Raw genomic sequence first — 20,915 nt, 5'->3', positions numbered from 1 at the left:
TGAACATAGAGCTCTAATATACCTTAATAAGGTGAATACTCGGACCCACCTTGTGCTCCATTCCGGTGGCAAAACATCCGTCCTATCAGAACGTTATCTTTCAGATCCCCTTTTCAAGCCACTGCATGATGCCTTCTGTCCTTCAGCAATTACAGTCAATAACTGTTGCCACCTTGTGCTCCCCATGTGTAACCTCCTTGCTTGTCACTGCTTCCATCATCTCCAAATTCCCTATGTATCATCACCATTGGCACACAGCACACCATCATCTACAAAGAAAAGAACAAAATTAAACCCACTAATATGTAAAGAGAAGGATCCACCTTATACCCACCTATTCCAAATGATAGCTACAGCATTCCAAGACTGCATCTGAAAGAAAGAAAAAGACATGTAAATCATCCAAGATACATCACACATTCCAAGACATCTTCAAGGACAACCTATCCTGCCAACCCAGGAAGGAATGTACTATCACCACTGACATATATGACAAAGCAGCCATAACTGAAACTATGCTTCCAATGACCCTATCAAATACCCAATATAAATTTATGAAGGGACCTATCAGTATCTGCAACCTAATAATAGCTGACTAGCAGCTTACAAAATACAATTAGATAGTATTTTAAATATTCATCTTACAAACTTAAAAGGTTAATAGAACAGCTTGCAGTAGCATGGATATTCAGAATGGTACACACACCCACACATCCAGAAATTATATTCTTGTTATAACCCAACTTCCAGGGTTTAATACCTACCCAGTATATAGTCTGCACATGACCCCCAGTAATTAGTTTACACTGGAAACCTGACTGATATCTGCACATTCCACTGACTCTTAATTGTTGAGAGGTAAGGCCCCTGTCCTCCATCCTGCCCTTCCCCCATAATGGGTAATCCACCTCGTACCTGCACAATGAATGACCATGACTCATGCACCTGAAAAGCTCACGAAACATTCACGGGGCTATACCTCCACACTGTGGCGAACCAACACGAAAGCCACTGCCATAAGGCAATCCAGCCCAAGAAAGACAAAGAAAACCATTTCCACATACTACCTACCTCTCAACCTCTTAGAGCAAGGAACCTGAAAAAAAAATATCAATAAAGGGGGGACAAAGGCCCGCAAATATGACTACTTTAAATGTTTCTCCTACAACCTAGAAAATTGATAGAAAATCATGTTTCTCATTAGCATGAATTTTCTGAAGGATATGAAGTTTAAATCTCAAATGTCAGTCATTATTTTCTGACTTCAACCCTCAATCATTAGCCAGGATTTGCCAGAAAACCAGCGTTGTATTAGAAATGGGCCCAAAACATGAGGGGAGGAATGAATATTCTGCAGAATCTGTACAGCTAATAGGTAGATGAAAACAGTTCAAGTACCACCAAGCATGCATGGAAAGCAACCCTGCCTCAAAGCCTGTGAAACTCGCTATGGGAACCAGAAAGCAAAACCACCACCACCCAGCTAACCGATGGGAAGAAAAATCACAAAATGGTCACAACCCTGCACCGCTTTTTTTTTTTTTTTCTTCTTTCCCTTTTTCTCTTCTTCCCTTCTCCTCCTCCCTTCCCTCTAACCACCGCCCTAAATCAGTACTGCGGACATGTGTTCAAATCACTACCCCCAATAAGTAATCTGAAAAGGGGGACGGATGAACTGCATTGCTAAATAAGAATTAGTGGTCTCTGCTCAGGATACTTGTGCTAATTTGAGAGGTATGATTAGCACACCTCTGGTCCACATACCGAGCTTATATCACCTTAAGCGATAGAAGGTTGCAAGCTGTGTGGGCAGGCCCAACTGCTCAGTTGCAAGAAGTGCAAGCAGGCCCCTTTTCTCAGCTACTCAATGTCTGTTTCTTTTCAAACATTTACCTAAAACACAGTGCCAAAAAACAATTCCCATTACCATTTGCATCAAAGAAAGCACTTCACCCCCTCCCATCATAGCAACTTTACTGTAACAGAGGAAAATGCTAGAAACTCTCAAAGAAGTGAAATTCAATGTGCAATAGCATCTGCTGCCTTCCCTGAGTTTCACAGCACAGCTCCTAAATGACAGTCTTGACAGCCTGAAGCAACTATAGTAGCTGTTTCTAAGTCAGGGTAGTGTTTACGACAAGGCGCTCAATAATACCAAACATACATAATAGAGAATCTGCCCATCACCTTCTGGAAAGCAGCAAGCAAGATAACTTGTTTTATATATGTACATACATACATTTACTTAATATATTACTTAATTATCCCTATGTGGAGCTTTTAACCCTGAGCAACCAATAGAAATATGACATGCTCTTCTGGAATGCCATGGCTAGCAAACTTGAATGAAGACAACTGTTTATCACTCGATGTTCTAAGACAAGAACAAAATTTCCATAGACATTGTTGGCAAAACTTACCTAAACCAATAGTAATTAGATTGGACCAAAAGCCCTATAAGAGATGTACCTTTAAAGCTTCAGCATCACATATCTGAATATGAAGTGGCAATGAATTCATTAGGATGGACACTTGGCCTTGATAATCACAGCCAGCCCTGTGCCAGATATGCAGAGCTAATGAGCAGTGGAGTATGGCACCTTTAACTAAGTAGGACCTGAACTATGCAGGTTGTAGTCATATGGAACAAAAATGCTAACTTACACTCATATAGTAATCTGCAGTCAGAGCAGGTTCTGAAGAAGTGGGTGGATGTTTGCAAGATGTGTGGCTCTACTATGTACTCATGCTGTAAAATTCTGAACCCCCATCAGTGGCCTTACATCATCTACTATCTAGCCCAAGGCAAAGGGAATTAGAATAATCCAAACAGGAGAAGATAAAAAACACAAGCAACTGTTGCCTGACCATTGAGTAAAGTATGTTTTAATTCTGGAGATGTTTCTTGGAAGGAGCTATGAAGGCTTTATTACAACTGTCATTTAGTCCTTCCATATCATCATGCCTTCAAAGACCATTTCCAGACTGTTCACCTGGGACACAAATTCCAGCATATTACTTCAATAGTAAATCAACACAAAAATAAGCTAGGAGCATTGCACGGCCTCAAGGCAACATGTATAACTATAGTGTACACTTTTGACTTGTTTGAATTTGAGATGAATATGAATTGTTATGCATTTCTTTCTTTCTTTCTTTTCCTTAATTTATTTGGGTAGAACACTTGTTCAAACAGATAATTTTCATGCTGAGCAAAAGATAACAAAGCTGGTAGAGTCACATGGATGCATATATAGTTATGAACAAAGAAGAATAATTTACAAACAAATCATCCAACAATGGGAATGTTTCCCTGGCAGTTCTCTGTTTTGGTAAGTTCAAGCACACCATCAACTTTCTGTAGAATGCCTGCAGGAAACAGAGAATAAAAAAATTACCCTCAGTTTAGAAGAAAAAGATTTAAGGGAAGAGATGCTTGATTTAATATAGATGGAGAGACATATTACAATCAATAAAAGAAATAGATTACAGAAAGTCAATAAGACTAATAAATGTTAGAAGTCTGATAAACAAATGAACACAGTAATCAAGACTGTTAACAGAAATTTGTGTGATGTAACAGAAGCAAATAGGATATATTACTGTGCAGCTAAATTAATAACAGTTAAAGTCTTACAACAAAAATACAGGGGAAGAAGAAATCAAATGCCATCATGGAAGTATCAGTAGAGAAAACTATAAAGTAATTAACACAAGAAGTGTCACTGTTAGAAGAGCATAGAAGAAGGAACAGATCAAGGAAAATATTACAACAGACCAGGATCTATCATGCACTATTACAAATAATAAACTAAAGATATCAGTACAGGCAAAAAAACTTAGAAGATATACAGATAAATATAAATGAAAATGAAAAATAAACAATTTGTTGTATAGAGAATTGGGAAACAAAGCAAAAGGAATAGAAACGCCACCAAAAAAAAAAAAAAAAAAAAGAGAGAGACAGACACATTTTAGGATAGCTTCTAGGTTCACTCTTAAGGAGGAGTATTGTTCTTCCTCTTGTTAACTAGGTTGGTGTCTTTTTGGGTGTACATATTAGTAGTCCAAACAAAACATTAAAAACTGTCAGGCCAAAGAAGAACCATAAAGGTGATATAGTGGACTACTGAAGATAAGAAAGAAACTATGTATCACTACTATTATGCAAGAAGCCCAGAATTTCTGGATAGAAGATATTCATAGGTTCATAGGATAATACTAGGCTATTGACCCAGATGCTCCTATAAGACTAGGCAAGACTTTCACCCATGTTCCCACAAAGTCAGCACCTGTTTCCCCATCCAGCAGCGACACAGGTGGGGTCCCAGCTGTGTATTTTCAGTTTTACATCCAGTTGTTCAGGTTCCTCTTAAAATGCGCTAGTTAGGTACTCTGCTTGATATGGAGAGGAAGTTTATTCCACAGATGGGGAGTCTTTGGGACACAAATCTTTCCCACCAACAAGCTCTATTAATGTCAAAGACCAGGTTGAGGCCTTGTGTGTGGGTTGCGCAGGTGGAGTTTGACTTATGGATATGCAGCAACTCCATCAAGGCTGGGTCTGAAATGGCCTTGTATGCCAGACACAGGTCACCTCTTAGCAGTCTGTATGAGATGAGACTGAGTAGAGGGACAGGGCTTTTAGCTTTTAGCCTATCTGTATAGGATAGGTGTTTGAGACCCTGGATTTTCCTGGTCAAGAACCTCTGTCGTCTCTCCAGCTGCTGTATGTGCTTGTCAATTTATGCCAAAGGGGGCATGGTATATGCCAGAGGGGGCTTTGTACTCAATAACTGGTCTGAAAAGGGAGGAGTACAGGGATGTTATGACCTCCTTGTTCCTGGATGAAATACCCTTACTTATGAGATGGGCCATGTAGAAAGCCTTCTGTACAAAGGAGACAACGGGGTGGCCAGAAGTCAGGTTGCTATCAACCTGGGTGCCCAAGTCCCTCATGACTGATTGCATGCTTAGTACATCATTATTAATGTGATAATTAGTGGGGATGCCATTTTCCCCAAAGAGGATAATGATGCATTTGCTGGCACCAGTCATTAGTTTGGGTAAGGCCATCTTGGAGGATGTTCACATCACTAAGGGAACTTAAGACAGTGTCCAGATTGCAGTCATCTGCAAACTTGCTCAGCCACAACCCACTGGTTTTGTCTTGCAGTTTGGAAAAGTATATCCCAAACAGTAGAGGCCCCAAGACCGATCCTTGGGGGTACACTGCTCATTATGGATCAACTACTAGAGGTGACTTCCCCTATTTTGACTTAGTGGGTTTTATCAGTGAGCCAGTTAGCAACCCATCTGGTAACATACGGGTTGATGCCTAGCCGGGAGATTTTATTGATTATGCCTGAGTGGGGAATAGTCTCAAAGACTTTGGCTAGGTCAAGGTAGGTGGTGTGCACCATCCTCCCCTCGTACATGGCTTTGGTGACTGTTTCAAAGATGTCGACCAAGTTTAACAGGCATGATCTCCCTTTGACAAAACTAAACTGTGTGGGGTCAAGCATTTGGAGGTTGCCACTGTCCTTGTTTATAAAGTCCATGATAATGCATTCCATGACCTTGCAGATAAGGCTAGTTAGGCTGATGGGCCTGTAATTGCCTGGGTGAGTGGATGCTCCACCTTTGTATAGAGAGATGACAGTGTCAGTCTTCCATTCGGCTGGGTCAAAGTTGGTGCTTAGGCTTTGGTTGAATAGGGTGCCTAATGGAGCTGAAGGCTCATGCCTGAGTTCATGTAGGATGCAACCAGGGATGTTGTCATATCTCATGGAGACCGTATTTTTTGCCTTTGAGAGGGCATTAAAGACATGCTCCCTGGTGATGAGGGGAGGGGGGCAGGTGTTAGGGATGTCCTGGTTTACCGATGGGGGGGGACAGGAGGTGAAGTTTTCACTGAACTTTTCTGCCAGCATGTTGGATATGTCTACAGCATTTGTGTATATGGTGTTCTTGACCACCAGGTCAGAGCAGATTTGGGTGTTATTTGAGATTGCGGATGTATGTGAAGAAAGACTTTTGATTGTCCTTTGTGGATGTGGCCAATTTGGACTCAAAGTTAGCCTTAGAGGATTTTACAAGTGACCTTATTTGCTTATTCAGACAAAGGAGAGATTGCATACAACTTGGCACCTGTTCCTTCTTGGTCCTGGACTGCAATGTTTTCCTTTTATTATACAGTTTATTTATTGCTGTTGTTCACCAGGCAAGTTTACTCTTCCTTGAGGAAGATGATTTGGTCCTGTCAGGTATTGCTGAGTCCATACAGCTATGTAGGTGCTCATACTGATTTTTGGTGTAGGCTTGGACATTAGTGCTAGTTCCAACTGAAGGGATGGTGGCTGTGACGCTGCTTATACCTGCTCTCAGGAGATTGTAGTCAGCTTTGGAAAACTTTTTTGTTTGAGCCTGACCGGGGGGGGGGGGTCAGGGGAGTGGCTTCGAAAGTGATTGCTTTATGGTTGGATCTTACCAAGGAGGATGACACTGTAGGGGTGCTACAGTGGCTATTCATGTTAATTAGTACCAGGTTCAGGATATTTTCACCTCTTGTGGGGGTGTCATCCACCTAAACCAATGCACTGGCATTGACAAAGTCGAGGAATCTCTGGGTATTCATGTTTGAGCTAGAATAGGTTTTCCACTCTATGGTTGGGTAGTTAAAGTCACCCAGGATCAGAGTAGAGGATTGAATCTTGATGGATTCAAGTAAGTCCAGATAGGCGGTGTGGGCATCCTGAGTCATGGTTGGGGGTCTGTAGCTAGCTATGATTTGAATAGGTGCTATGTCAGCAGTTAACTGCTCTTGGAGTGTCTCCTGTGTGTCATACTGTTTGATCAGCCTGGAGGTGTTTATGTATTTGATTAATATTGAAACTTCACCTCCTTTGGCTTTGTAGGCCTCCATTTGGGGTTGAAAGTATATTAGGATGAGTAACCTGGTAAAGCTGGGGTGTGCTCCACAGTTTTAAACCAGGTCTCAGTGACTGCACAAATGTCAGCATCCTCCAGGGTGAGGAAAGCTTGCAATGAGTGCAGTTTCATGCTAAGACTCCTAGCATTTAGCAGCATGAGCTTTAAATTTTGTTTAGAAGAATTTTTCACATTGGTAATTTTGTGCTCATGACTTGCCTAAAAAAGGCACTATGGGGGAGCCAAGAGCCTTTGCCAGAAAATTAGAGGAAAAAATTGCAAAAGCTTCAAATGCAAATATGTGTTCATTAATACAACAGGTTCATGAAAAACTTTATGCAGACAGTTCCAGTGGTAGTATGAGCAATGGGCCTCAAAATAATTTACAGTGTTATTTTGATATGCTACTGATAAATGTAACTCTGTAGGAATTGCAGAAGATGTCAGTCCTGGGCACATTGCAGGTGCTGCAAAGACTTTAGGCTAACATCAAAGATTGAAACAATACTAATTTCAAGACCTTTAATCATACTTTGACTTAGGAATCAGATCCATTCCCATCAACGATATTAGAAACCCAAAAGACTTGGAGAAATTAAAACAGAATTACAATGGAAAACCACTGTTAGAACATTAAGATGATGATGATGAAGATTATGGTGATAAAGCAACGTCAGTGTGCAGTTTTTACTTACACAGACAAGACCCACATAATACAAATACTTGTTTGCAGTAGTCTACAAAGAGATCTGATCAAGTTGATTCACTTGTTGGAGTTATGACATATGGTGAAGGATAATCTGAGGATATTGGATTCCATATCTGCGGGCCATTCCAATGTTCTGAATTAAAGCCTTGGCTCCATGTACTATGAGTAAAGACTTTATTTATGTTTTAGTAACCCAATGTATTAGTTTAACAGTAAGACAAACAGCTGTAGGGGGAAAAAGCACAGACATGTGAACATGGCAGCATGTAAATTGTAACAAACTGCTAGGCTGGTTGTCATACTTTAACAATATATTCTTGGTCTGTGTATTGCTTTCCCCTGTAGGTTATCTTAATGTTTCATCCATCCAGTTATGTCTTACAGGTGGTAACCATTTCAATTTTGGGCCATTCTGCTATGGACATATGTTCACTATTGATTTTTTTGCAGAGCTTTCAAATGATGCAGTATTATGTGTACCTTTACCTGCTTTTAAAATCAAGTCAGCATGGCTGAAACTATAATAGAACTAAGAGAGACCTAATTTGCTTCCATTCCTGTGTTGATTTTGTTATCTTCAACATGTGTAGATCTAGTCAGTTCTTTCACTTCAGATGTTGCTTTTGTTGCCTCCTAAGCTCTCTTATATCAGGTCAGCGCTGTAGTCAGAGCTGAACTGCTGCGCAGATGGTACCAGTGGCTGGCAGACCATTTCAGATCATCACACTTTCCTGCAAAAAAAGTGATTTTGACCAGGTAGTTGATTATCTTTCTGGAAGAACCTGTCAGGTTAGCAATGAGACTCAGTGTGAAACATTGTAGGTGTCATTACATGCTACTGTGAAGCTTACAGCCCACAGGGTGCACTTGTAGCCAATGCCGAGAATCTTTTATAAAGGATCAAATGCTTACCACTGCTAGTTTACTTTTTCTGACTAGTCCTTGTAAAACAGGTTAAGATGCATAACCAGGTTTAGTTGCAGAGGGACTTAGGCCATCCAGGAAAGAAAAGGTATGAATGCTATGATTTGGCGGAAATTATATTCTACATGGCACTGGTTAGCACATGAAACCTTGTATTAAGACCACTTAGTAGACTAATCAATTCTTATGCAGCTTGTTAGACTCTGGGTGTGCTCTAATTCTGAAGTACAGCTGCAAGAAAATCAGCAAATAAAAACATCTACACTATCTAGTATTCCCGCAATAGTAGATTTATTCCTTATGGTTGTTTTTCCTAGACTGCAGTTGTTGCAGTTGACTTTCATTGCTGCCACTGTGCCTGTCTATTCCTTTAAGAGATAATTAAATTGACTATTATATATTTTTTCTTATTAATTTCAAGTCGTTTTATTAAAAAAAAATTAGTAGGTGCATCTTCTTGTATAATGCAAGTGAGTCTTTATAATGCATATTCCAGATTCTTTTGCATTTGTTTCAATGCTGTTACCATAGACTTTGTGTGACCAAGCACCTGACCTGCACAAGCAGAAAAAGAAAGAGCACTGTATAAGATGGTGATAAAATAATAATTTGACACATATAAAAAATGCCTGTTTCCTGTATTTAGTTATTTAGTTCTGAAGTTGCAGTGCCGTGCTGAGTATATTGTACTGTTGAACTAAGACCAGCTAAAAATAAACACAATTTTGATGATAGCACCTCAGTTTATATCATTCTGCATTGACTGTTGACAAGCTACAGTGACAGTGGTGCCAGAATAATTCATTTGAAGTAACAGAGTCACTGGTGTACTGACAGGTGCGAGTACAGGGTGATTACAATAACCTTTACAATAACAATCACAGTGATTAATTTCAAAACTGTCATACCATTAGGGTGCTTTCAACTTAGTACATATATCGTATATAAGAGATCTGACGATCTACATAGTTGGTTTGTACTAATATAGGGAAGGGTGATGTGACCCCCCCCCCCAGGAGCTTAGGAAGTCATGGCACTGGCTGGTCAAATGTTGTTTAAAGGCCTTCAAAGTAAGACATACCAGAAAGTGAACAATGGAACTTGTAAAAGAAAACCTGTGAACCTAATCTATGAATCTATAAAACCTTTTTGTGATAGATTCTCATTAGGACAGCCTTTTAGTGTTCATGTGTTAAAGGCTTCTCACTTCTAGGAAAGACCGGTGGTTATTACTTTGTTACTGCAATTTCTTCAATTTTAACATGAGATGCATTCCAAAGAAAAGAACTGAATTGTTTTCACGGTCAGAGATGCATATTAACTGGAGGTCTATGTTATCTCAGAGATGTATTTAAAACATTGTAAGAATGCACTACTTTATTAGAAGGAAAAGTATGTTAGAAAAGGTGACTCCAAACTAAAACAGAAAAAAGAAAATGACATCTGAAATAAATTTTGTACACAAACAAATGTGTAGTTATGAATGATATTTGTAAGAAATCAAGATATCTACCTACCAACTTTGTCTTACTATTTTATTTATGCCATGTTAATTATAAGACATATAAGAGAGTAATTAGCTATATATGATGTGAGTTGCTTGAAATAAAGTAGAGATTATATTCTGGATTTCACCATATCAGAAGCATGCCATATTGCTATTATTATGTATTCTACAGTATTACAATGAATGTAATTACTTCTGTCTGGGCAGTGTAATAAAGTTCAACATACCATGGCTTTAATGTTTCTTTATTTAAGAAAATATGTTTGCTGCAAACTAAATACAAACATTATGTGAAATAATTAAAACTCTCCAAGAAAAATAATATGCTTTGTCTGGAGACATCGCTTTACAATAACTAGCGGTTATACAAAGTCAATTTTGGGAAATAAGACCTGACATTATTTCTTTCTAGATTCTACATATTGATGTTTGATTTCAGTATTGCTTTGTTGTATTGCTGTATGCTGATTTTGTTCCTATATAAAATGTATGCACTTATTTTAAACATTTTAACAGATTAACGGGCACCACTGTTCCTGATCTTATTGTCAGCACGAACCATCAGATGTGGCTCATATTCCAAACAGATGGAACCAGCAGCTCTTTAGGATTCAAAGCTATTTATGAAGGTAATTTGGCGATCTGTAATAAACAGGGAGCAAATCTTGCATAATAAGCTGTATTTTGCTGTGCAAATGTTCTCTTCAAATTTTTGTAGCTCATTAATGAATATCGACTTAACATTGTTTACTGGACTTAACATTTTCAAGCCCATAAAACTGTACTGCCATAAAGTGTTTCCTTTATTCACTCTGCTTCAAAGGGTTAAAGGTCACCATGTCATCATCGTTTCATCCATCAGCCCTCCAGCATGCGGCTGCTTTGACATATATTAACTTAAGACATTTCAGACTTGGTGGGTGCATGCTCTGTGTTGACTTAATTCATCACATCAGACAAATGAGTTCCTGTCATGAGTGATCTGGGAGCTGATGGTACAAATGTAAATGAGTCATTTTCTACTCAAGATGCTATACTTTCATCCATTAAAAACAGCATGTGAAATTCTTCACATCTCATGCTGAAAACAAAATTGCTTCTGACACTTAACCTTTGGAAGTGCAATCAGTGTTCACATTTTGCATTATTTATGTTTACATGACTATATTTCACTGCACATTCTTTACACATTCTTTTACAATGTTTGGTAATGCAATAAAGAGCACTTTTGAAATGGCAATGAATATTGCAGCATGATTAACCTTAAGCAAGAAGTTATAATAGAAAATAAGTTGGTCAAAATATAAAGGTGGCTCATTTCTATCGATTTAATGATTATTAGATTGTAATTATTATGTTTGTGTTACAAGTGACGGTAATTATTACAATTTGCTAATGAGAAGAGTAACAAAGAGGAGGATGCAGTAAATCTTTGCTGGTGAAGCTGTTGAAGCCCTTAGGTGAATTTATGCCACTTATTTTACGCACTCTAAAATATCAATCAGCAACTGAGTTCTTCAGAAAACTTAGCATAATACAATATATCATAAATTGTACATATTCTGTGCAGGTTAACCCGAGTTATTTTTCTTCTACTAAAGGGTAATATTAAAATAAGTAAGATCCCTTCTGCAAACATCACCCTGCTATAAGGAACCACATGCCTTTATCTTGCTTCAGTCAATTCAAAAAGTATGAAAAACAAATTAGAAGAGGTTTGTAACTTCTTTCAGTTGCAGATATCTCATTTCTGACAGTCAATGAATCCTATATCAACAACATTTTCACCTTCTTTTCAGGGTGCAAATGCACTTACAGTATACACCCAGGAATTAGAATAGATGGCGGTGTACATATCCTTTATAAAACAAATTCATAAATACATTTCTGTAGTCAAACATCCTCCACAAAGAATATGCACCATATTGCTTAATTATTACCATACACCTATAAATGCCTCATTCTTCTCTTGGGTATTGCTTATCACTCATTACTCTCCACCCCAGAAAAGTTCCAATACCTTATACATCAAATCGTAGCTGGAGCCTACCAATATAAAAGTCCAGCCATGCAGAGTGACTTCAGAGTTAATCTCCTATGTCCATACAAAAACAATGTTAACAAATTCCTTTCAGACCTGATAGGACTGGTGAAAACTCTAGATAAGTCAATCAGACCTGACCTCAGAGCCATTTTATCGTAGATCTTATTACTAACAAAATTTCCATGATATCTCCTCATTATCCATTAATCTCTTACCCTGTAGCTGTCACTGCCATGTAACATTCTAAAATAAAGACTTTTACAAAGCTCATCTCCCCTTATAAAAATCTCCTTTAGGTCCATATCTCCAAATACCTTCTACAAATTACATAACCCATAGCAAATAGTAAATGTTGACTGGTAGTCTGATCTGTCTTTCAAAGGGGACAATGAAGCGTGCAATACAATAATTCTCATACTTGTTTATATTCAAAACAAATTGTTTCCCATTTTTGCAAAAAGGAGAAAAAAAAAACAACAAGTAGAAAGGAAAATAACTTAAAACCTTCCTTGGCCTAAATAACAAAACAATGACCCACTGGAAGCATTCCATCAGCCCTGAGAATCAAAACAGATTTGCTCTTCCTTGTAGGTAAGCAAGAAAGATGGAATATAAACATAAAAGAATCTCACTCTGAAAACAATCTACCATATTAATGAGTCAAACAGAAAGTCTTCCCAGAAAATAAACAGTCTTATAAAACAGCCAAACCACTTCTGATGACAGATAAGTCTTTAAAAACGTGAACTGAAAACTCTTATGGTCCTCTGTCTGCTTGTGGTTTCCTAATGAATTATTTCATTTTCTCTTAATTTTTCATCCTGCAGATAGCTTCAGATTCAAAGCATCTCATACACACACACACACACACACACACACACACACACACACACACACACACACACACACACACACACACACATACACACACTCACTTCTACATTTTATTTCATATGTATCGAAGCCAAGATAGAACAAATTCATATCTAGGCCAGAGCTAGCTAATACTGTTTTGTTACATTTTCTAAAATCCTGCAAGTATTTACAACTTGTCCCTCTGGCACAATGCCATGCCCTCTTTACAGAAAAATGATAAACTGGACCTAATCCCTAAAATTTGAAATCCTAATTCACCCTCTAACTACCAACCAATATCCATTTTACTGACTCTTGGAATATCACAGTAAAATTGGTGTATGCCCAATTTCTAGAATGTATCAAAGCAGTCATTATCATCAAGAAACCATACCACAAGCACGGTCCAATGGACACTAAAAGGCAATATTCTACTAAACAGATAAAAAATACTGAACAATGTCTGCATCCATGGATCTCAGCTGTCCTTGATTTTCTAGAATGTCCCTCATAAATTGTTTGCTTTTCTGGTAAGTCATTGGTGATCATCATCTGTCAATAATGACAGATGTTAGAGGTTCATTGTTCAGAAAGTGCATGTTGATGTGAAAACTTTGTTCATAATAACATTTTAAGAGAATTAGACTAATATTTATACTGCGGTGGTAGTGCTGCGGTAGCGTTGTCGCCTCACAGTAAGATGTTGTCCTGTTCGATTCTCAGCTAGAGCATCTTCTGTGTGGAGACATGCGTGAATGGGCGTACCTTCGTTGGAGGTTGTGCATCAGAGCTGGCAACTCGGCACATAAAAATCTTCTGCCAATCATTAGCAGACTGGAGTTCCGCTGTGGCGACCCCTTACCGGGAAAAGCCTAAAGACACAACAGCTAATATTTATAAAAGTATCTTGATTTTGGAACTTTGTCCTCTCACTATTTTTAGCTTTGTCTAGAATTCTTGAACAAAGAAGATGACAGGTATGTCTGTTTTATTTTGAAAACCATTCTTTATTACAAGACACACTTGAAGAGTATGGCCTTAATCCCAAAGCCACTCTGCGGTTCAAAAACTCACTTACAGGGAATTCAATTTCAAACATCAATGTAGCTCTCACCTGTCCCTACACATTCAAAAAGGGTGTTGATCCATATTTATAAACAAATTCCTCTCAGATCATTCACTTCTTCCCCTAATCCTGTTTGAAGATGACATGATAATTTATAGATCTCTTCCCTCTCATGTCAGTAATCTAAAAAAACGGATAGAAGCTGAAATATGCAGGATATTTGATTAGTTAAAAATATGAATCCAGTCTTAATTACAACTAAACTCTAATGCAAGAATGTTAGATATAAACAAAAGGTTCTGAAGGTTCCACATACAGACATATCAATGGTAGTGACCACCCTCTCCTTCAAACAACTAAATCCTTTAAATAACTGGATGTTTGGCTAGAACAAACTTTAAATTTCCAGCTCCATACACAATATACCAAATCAAAAATTCATAAGCTCCTATTTTGGTCAAGGAAAGTCTCATTTCCTCTCCTTAGCAAGTAAGATGGCAATTGGAAAATGTATTCCATGAACCTAGTAGGAAAATGGGTCATACATTATTATTCAATATCTAAAAGAAAACAAAAATGCTTTACTTGCTACAAATAACACCAAACAAAAAGAACATTTATCTCACTGACTACCCAGTGTGAATAGCAGCATTCTATCATTTAAAAACTTAATTTACTAACTGATCAGAAAAGACTTGGCTTTCCAATGGTCTTTCTTTTCACCTGTTTAAACTACAACAGCTTCATAACATTTCCTTCTTAGCATGTAGACTTTAAATAAGAATAAACAATTACAACTTCATTTCCCCCTTCTAATGCCATTTTACAAGCTAAACACATAGAGTGTCACTGCAGTGACCATGCCTTGCTAGGCATGTGTATTTAAATACTAAACAGAGCAAACATCAAATTTAAGTAAAGTACAATTACATTGCAGTGCGTATCCTAAGTCATTCAGAAAAAAGAAACCCAAGACTGCTGTATGTAAATGTATGAAACCTTTCTAAGAGTAAAGTGTAAATAATTAAAAAAAAAACAGTAAATGACTGGTCTCACTACAGATATACATTGGGATTCAGAAAGAATCCTACCAAAAGTGCTAGGAACTAAGGACAATAGGGGCTGCTTCTGAAATTGCAGCGAATGCTATTCAAAGACACATTAGCTACAGTGATGAACGATCTCATTTGCAAATTTACATGTGTTGGAATTGCATAGTTTTACAGCTAATTATAATTACAGATAATTATAATCACCTCTGGCCGCTCATGCATTGCATTGGTACAAGCTCCCCCCCTCAGTCATTATCACTTACACATAAACACTCATTCAAACTTCATATAAAAACATACCTCCTACCTGTTCTTGAGTTTACAGAATGTCAGAAATGTATTCTTTGACCTTTTGCCTCGCCCCTCTTAAATCTCACATAGACACACACACACGCACACACACACACACACACACACACACACACGCACACACACACACACACACACACACACACACACACACACACACACACACACACACACACCGACTAACCATCTTATTGTGTCCAGCCAGGCAGATATTATGCATTGGCATGCAGACACACACACAAACACACACACACACACACACACACACACACACACACACACACACACACACACACACACACACACACACACACACACACACACACACACACACTCACATACAGACACACACATGCACGTGCACAAGCACCTTAGACCATTCAACCCCCTGCATACACTCACACATGCAGCAATACAAATACACACATGCACACCCCCACCACCACTACCCAGCAGTTACCTCTAACATGATCTTTCCATCAAATGTAGTAGGAGAACATGAACTTTTTGGTAATTTAATTAACGCAATTGAGTGAGCTAACTTACAGAACCACAATGTCTTACCACAGGCATTTCCAGGAGGAAAAAACAGGGCTAATTAGAATAAGCCTCTCCTCCCAGAAACACATTATCACAGACATTTCCATGGGAGCAGCACATGCATTATTCTCATGCAGTCTGGATTTAAGAGATGATCCACCACAGTGATCTTGCAGATCATATAAGATGACTGTTGTGGGCCTACCTCTGAATCAGAAAGGGTCGTAACCAATATTAGAGCTTACCTCTGGTAGTGTTCCTTTCTGAATCCAGCCCAGTGTGTTCACCATTAAAAGTTTACATATGGATTAATTAACTCTATTAATCTGTAGATATTTTAGCACTGTCTATCATATCATCATGTGCTTATAGCAAAAAAATAATAAAAAATGTATCACCAAAATGTATGTCATACAAAGTTGGAAGTATCTGCATGCACTGTGAAAACTTTACATTCATCTTTGTTTAAAAATATTTTGCTATAAAAAAATACCTAAAATTACCAAAGTACTGGTACTGCATATATCAGGTTTGTCAACATAATGCCAAAATTAATAAAGATTTCAACAAAAATGCAATTACGTAAAAAGGCCATAACCCATTTCCTTTTATTTAGCAATGTTTTGAGTTTTAATACCTCATTTAGTTAAGGGTCTGTAAGACACTTCAGGAATTTTCCCTTTTAAACTCACCACAGTGGAACTCTGGTCGGCTAACGATTGGTAGTGAGTTTTTACGGTGGCAAATTGCCAACCTAACCTTCAAGGAAGGCACACCCACACACGCACACACCTACCTGCATGTCTTCAAATTCACTCGACCATGGGGAGGACATGCAGATGCTGCACAGAAGGTGCTCCAGATGAGAACTGAACCAGAGAACCTCTGGCTGTGAGGCGACAGTGCTAACCACTGCACTACTGCGGCCTCTACTTCATAGAATACGTAGCACTATTTCTCACAGGCAAAAAATATATATATATTTTTTGCCCTTACATGTGAAATAGCAAGCAATACTTAACTTTTATGAAATGTTTACAACGATTTGTTATACTGCTGGTACAGATATATAGGTAGCCAGATTTCTAATACTTCATCTTCATATAAAACTTTAGGTTTAAGTACAGCTAAGCACGCAGCACACTATGATTGCTTATAAAATATTAAACATTTCTCTTGTGTTCTTCACTTATCACCTAGATTTCTCTTCCTTTATGTTAAATAGTGGCCCCAGTGGTCTCAGTGAACATGATATGGTTTTCCATGCCTAAACTGATTTTAAAAGTATTCCCCACCATAACAGTTCATGACAGTTTAAAGTCTGAGTGTAACAGTTTGCAAACTTCTAATAACATATGACATACCAGTATGCTATGCAATACATCTTTTTGCATTCTCTATTGAATGTAAAATGCCACATTTTCATTTTCTTGTGCATATTTCCCCATTCAAACTTTTTCAAAATAGTCCTTATGATCTCTCTCTCTCTCTCTCTGTCTTTATGTATAAAATGTATTTCTTCTTTGTGTCCAACTCCATCAAAACTTAGTAATTTAGTTTTGCAGCATTTTATAAAATTTGCTGTTCATTGATTGCTGCAGTGACAAACTATAGCTCAGAGCAGTGAAGCAGTGTTATGTCAATAAATGTTGGTTGCCTTCTATTCAGTTTCACTGCAAACTTGTAGCACTTGTGTGTGTTTTTCCAAGATCGGCAAACATGTGTGATTTTAGAATTGCCATACAGTTTTGTAGTTCATAGGTTAGCGCCAGGCTAACTGCCCTTGCGGGCCATTTTAAACTTAACCAATTACCTCATGTGAGAATCAAACCCTGCACCTTGGGCCTCTAAGATGAGCACTTTAACTATTATGCCAACCTCCGACCTATCAATATACTGTATATAGTTATACAGTTGTGATCATACTGATGAAGCTTGATTAAGCAAAACTGGTTTGTGAGTTTTAGAAGCCATTGGCCTAATAAAAGCTGCTTTTTTGGACATTATTTTGAGTGCTGGATTTGTTTGTTTAAATATATATATATATATATATATTTGTGTGTGTGTGTGTGTGTGTGTGAGTGTGTGTGTGTGTGTGTGTGTGTGTGTGTGTGTGTGTGTGTGTGTGTGTAAATAATACACACGTGTACATATACATGTATGTACATTTTCAAGTTCTATTAAGTTGCTACTCTTGAGAACCCCTGTTCTTAAATGTTGACTTTATTTTTGACCCTGTCCTTCTTGGAGCAGATTCTCTTTGCCCTCATAAATCATGAATCATGAATCTTCATAATTGCAAGCATGGGATAGAGCCTTATTTTCTAAGCAATACATTTATATCTGCAAGTTTTTGCACACTCCTCTAGCTTATGAGTAGCATGCAAGATCCTGTATATAAACATCTAAGGATGCTAATTTTGCAGTTCTGATTCATGGAGTAAAATATAGACTCTTGTTAGTTTCATGCAGTGCACTGATATATTTTCCCCAGATTAAAATGTGTGCTAATCATATAAAAATATAAATGGAAAAGAAAACATTGATGGTAGAACTGTATGCGTGCACCATCTCCTACCATGTCACGTATAAATATGATTAAATAGGTGTCACTATTCCACCTCCAGGTTTAGTTTGAATTTATTGTTAAAATGTCATTAGGCAAAGGAATATCATAAGGGAGTTGGGCTACTAAATCTAGCAAAATTATATTACATGCATCACTGCATAAATTATTTTACTGAACCCATCAGTTTGTGGTTTTCATCCAATCCTTTCTCATGTGACATAAAAAAATAAAGAGTATGACTATTTATTTATTTATTTGCATTTGTTGACTGGGAAAGTCCAAGTAGATAAAGCATTCCTTTTTAAAGCAGTTGCAAAGAGAAATACTCCTCAAAAAGAAACAATATACAAAGTTTTTCATGCATGTTCACAGTAACAAGCATTTATACGGTAATGGTTGCTTTAGTGTGCATGCGAGTGTGTGATATGGAAGAACAGCCATGTCAGGGCTAGCAACCTGGTGATATGAACATTTGCTCCAGATGATTGTCACTGTCGAAGTGAAACCCCAACCCTATGTGCAAAAATGAGAAAAGGGGGTTGTGGATGGATTTGCTTTAAACTAATCAAGTGTTCTGCAAAATGTTAAAAAAATAATTATTTGTAGTAATATACTAAATAATTTGAATTCATGGTAGTAGTATACAGTGATGGAAGGAAACCAAAGCTTTAAGTGTTGCGACTATAGGAGGTATTGCCAACCATCCCAGGAGAAGTATAGCAGTGGCTGTATGACTTGTGCCAGCAGAGCTAGCTAGAATTTTGTAAATAATTGTATGTTCTTAGTATATCAAACTGATATGTATGGATGCTTCTGCTTAAAATGTATTTGTGAGCTTTGCTTGTGTTAAAATGTATCAACAGTGCACCCTGCTGGAATGAAAAGAAATGTACAGGTATTATTGTAACTGAATTAAATGTATATGTTTTAATAAAGGATACTGGGACAGCAGAAGTTAACCAGCTAGCTTACTTTAAGAAAAAAAGGGAAATGTAAATGAGCTGATAAACCATTTAAACAGTACCTCACAGTGTTGAATAGAACTGGAGATGGTGGGTCTGGAAGAATTAGCTCAGTAAAAAGAGGGGAAGCCCTAGGCAGTGCCATAAACATTTAGATGTGTATTGTAGCTGTTAATGCTAAATTCCTGTCTCAGCTTCAAAGAGGGATACTGTGAGAACCTAGTGTCAGGTGACCATTCTGCAAGCCATCTTGGATATTATATTTTACAGGAAGTAATCTCGGAGTATTGAGTATTCTGTTCTGGGGAACCTGACTAAAAAGACTGCTTACATATTTCATTGTGCCTTGATCTATTAAGTAAATTATTAGGGAAAAGTAAATATCCTCGATTTAGTCAGAAATATAGTGAAGCTTAGTTTAGAGATCGTTTTTCATTATTTGTATGAGTCTGTCCATCAATGTTATTTTCAATATTTCCTGTGGTTTGAACTCTGTGGCTTACTGTAAATATATATTTAGTGCTTTCTTGTTCGTTTATTATTTATTATTAAATATATTTCAACTTTTCATTGTGGCTGGTCCTTTTTAGAAAATATATATGCTTTGAAAGTATTTGCCATATTTAATTGGTGATAACTCTCACCACTCCTGAAAGTTTTGCTGTTTGGTCAACATTTGCTGTTTGGTCAACATTACCATTTGTATTAATATTAACTTCACTCAGCATAAAAGGATACTCTTTTAAGAACCTTATAATAAGTGACTTGTGGCAGTGAATCTACCTTATAGGCTGGGTAAAGTTGGTGAGTGGGTAATCTGTGCCAGCCTTTCCCAGGTGTGTGTGTGTGTGTCTGTCTGTATGTCTGTCTGTCTGTGTGAAAATTAAATCTCAAAGAGTGTGTGTGTCAACTACTGGGGGCAGGAACACAAAGTGCTGGTTTAACCGTGCCAGTGGGCAGCCTTATTGGGGTACCAGGGGAGAGGCAGCTAGAGACACCCAGAACCCGGGGTGTGTGTGTGCCCTGTGTGCTCTTAAGGGAGATTGTACTTGATGCAGAGAGGTATGCATCTGGAAATACTGAGTGTATCCATTTATATTCCAAGTGCATGTTCCTCACTAGTATCGGTGGTGAGGATTCAAGCTCCTTGATTAATGTCCCATCATGAAGAAGTCACATATTGGTGAGCAGTGGTGAAATATTAATTGAACTCCTTTAGCCTGTAAGCAGATGTCACTAAAAGAAATGTGTACTCTCACGCAGCCACAAACTAGACATTCAGAGTTTCATATCACAACAGGTTTATTTATTTACTTTTTGTTAGCTTAGTTAGTCAGGGAGAGCAGGCAAGGATGTCAGCAGATGACTATGGCAAGCTGACAAGGAACCAGTTGGCTGAGATGTGCCAAGTCAAAAAACTGGTGCATGACAACCTAACTAAAGGGGAA

General features: G+C 37.9%; 1 protein-coding gene across 1 annotated transcript in view; it reads left to right on the top strand.

The window, feature by feature from the left end:
- Positions 1-20,915, top strand: part of LOC122792225 (CUB and sushi domain-containing protein 1-like) — a 3,080,606-nt gene that overhangs the window by 368,695 nt on the left and 2,690,996 nt on the right. Inside the window, exon 7 of the mRNA XM_044059969.1 lies at positions 10,587-10,699. Within this exon, the coding sequence (XP_043915904.1) occupies positions 10,587-10,699 (113 nt within the window). The remainder of the gene's footprint in view (positions 1-10,586; positions 10,700-20,915) is intronic.

This window comes from Protopterus annectens, chromosome 1.part2 (genome assembly GCF_019279795.1).
Source record: "Protopterus annectens isolate FY-2018-M chromosome 1.part2, PAN1.0, whole genome shotgun sequence".
Taxonomy (NCBI): Eukaryota; Metazoa; Chordata; order Ceratodontiformes; family Protopteridae; genus Protopterus; species Protopterus annectens.
This window is presented reverse-complemented; position numbering and strand designations above follow the sequence as displayed.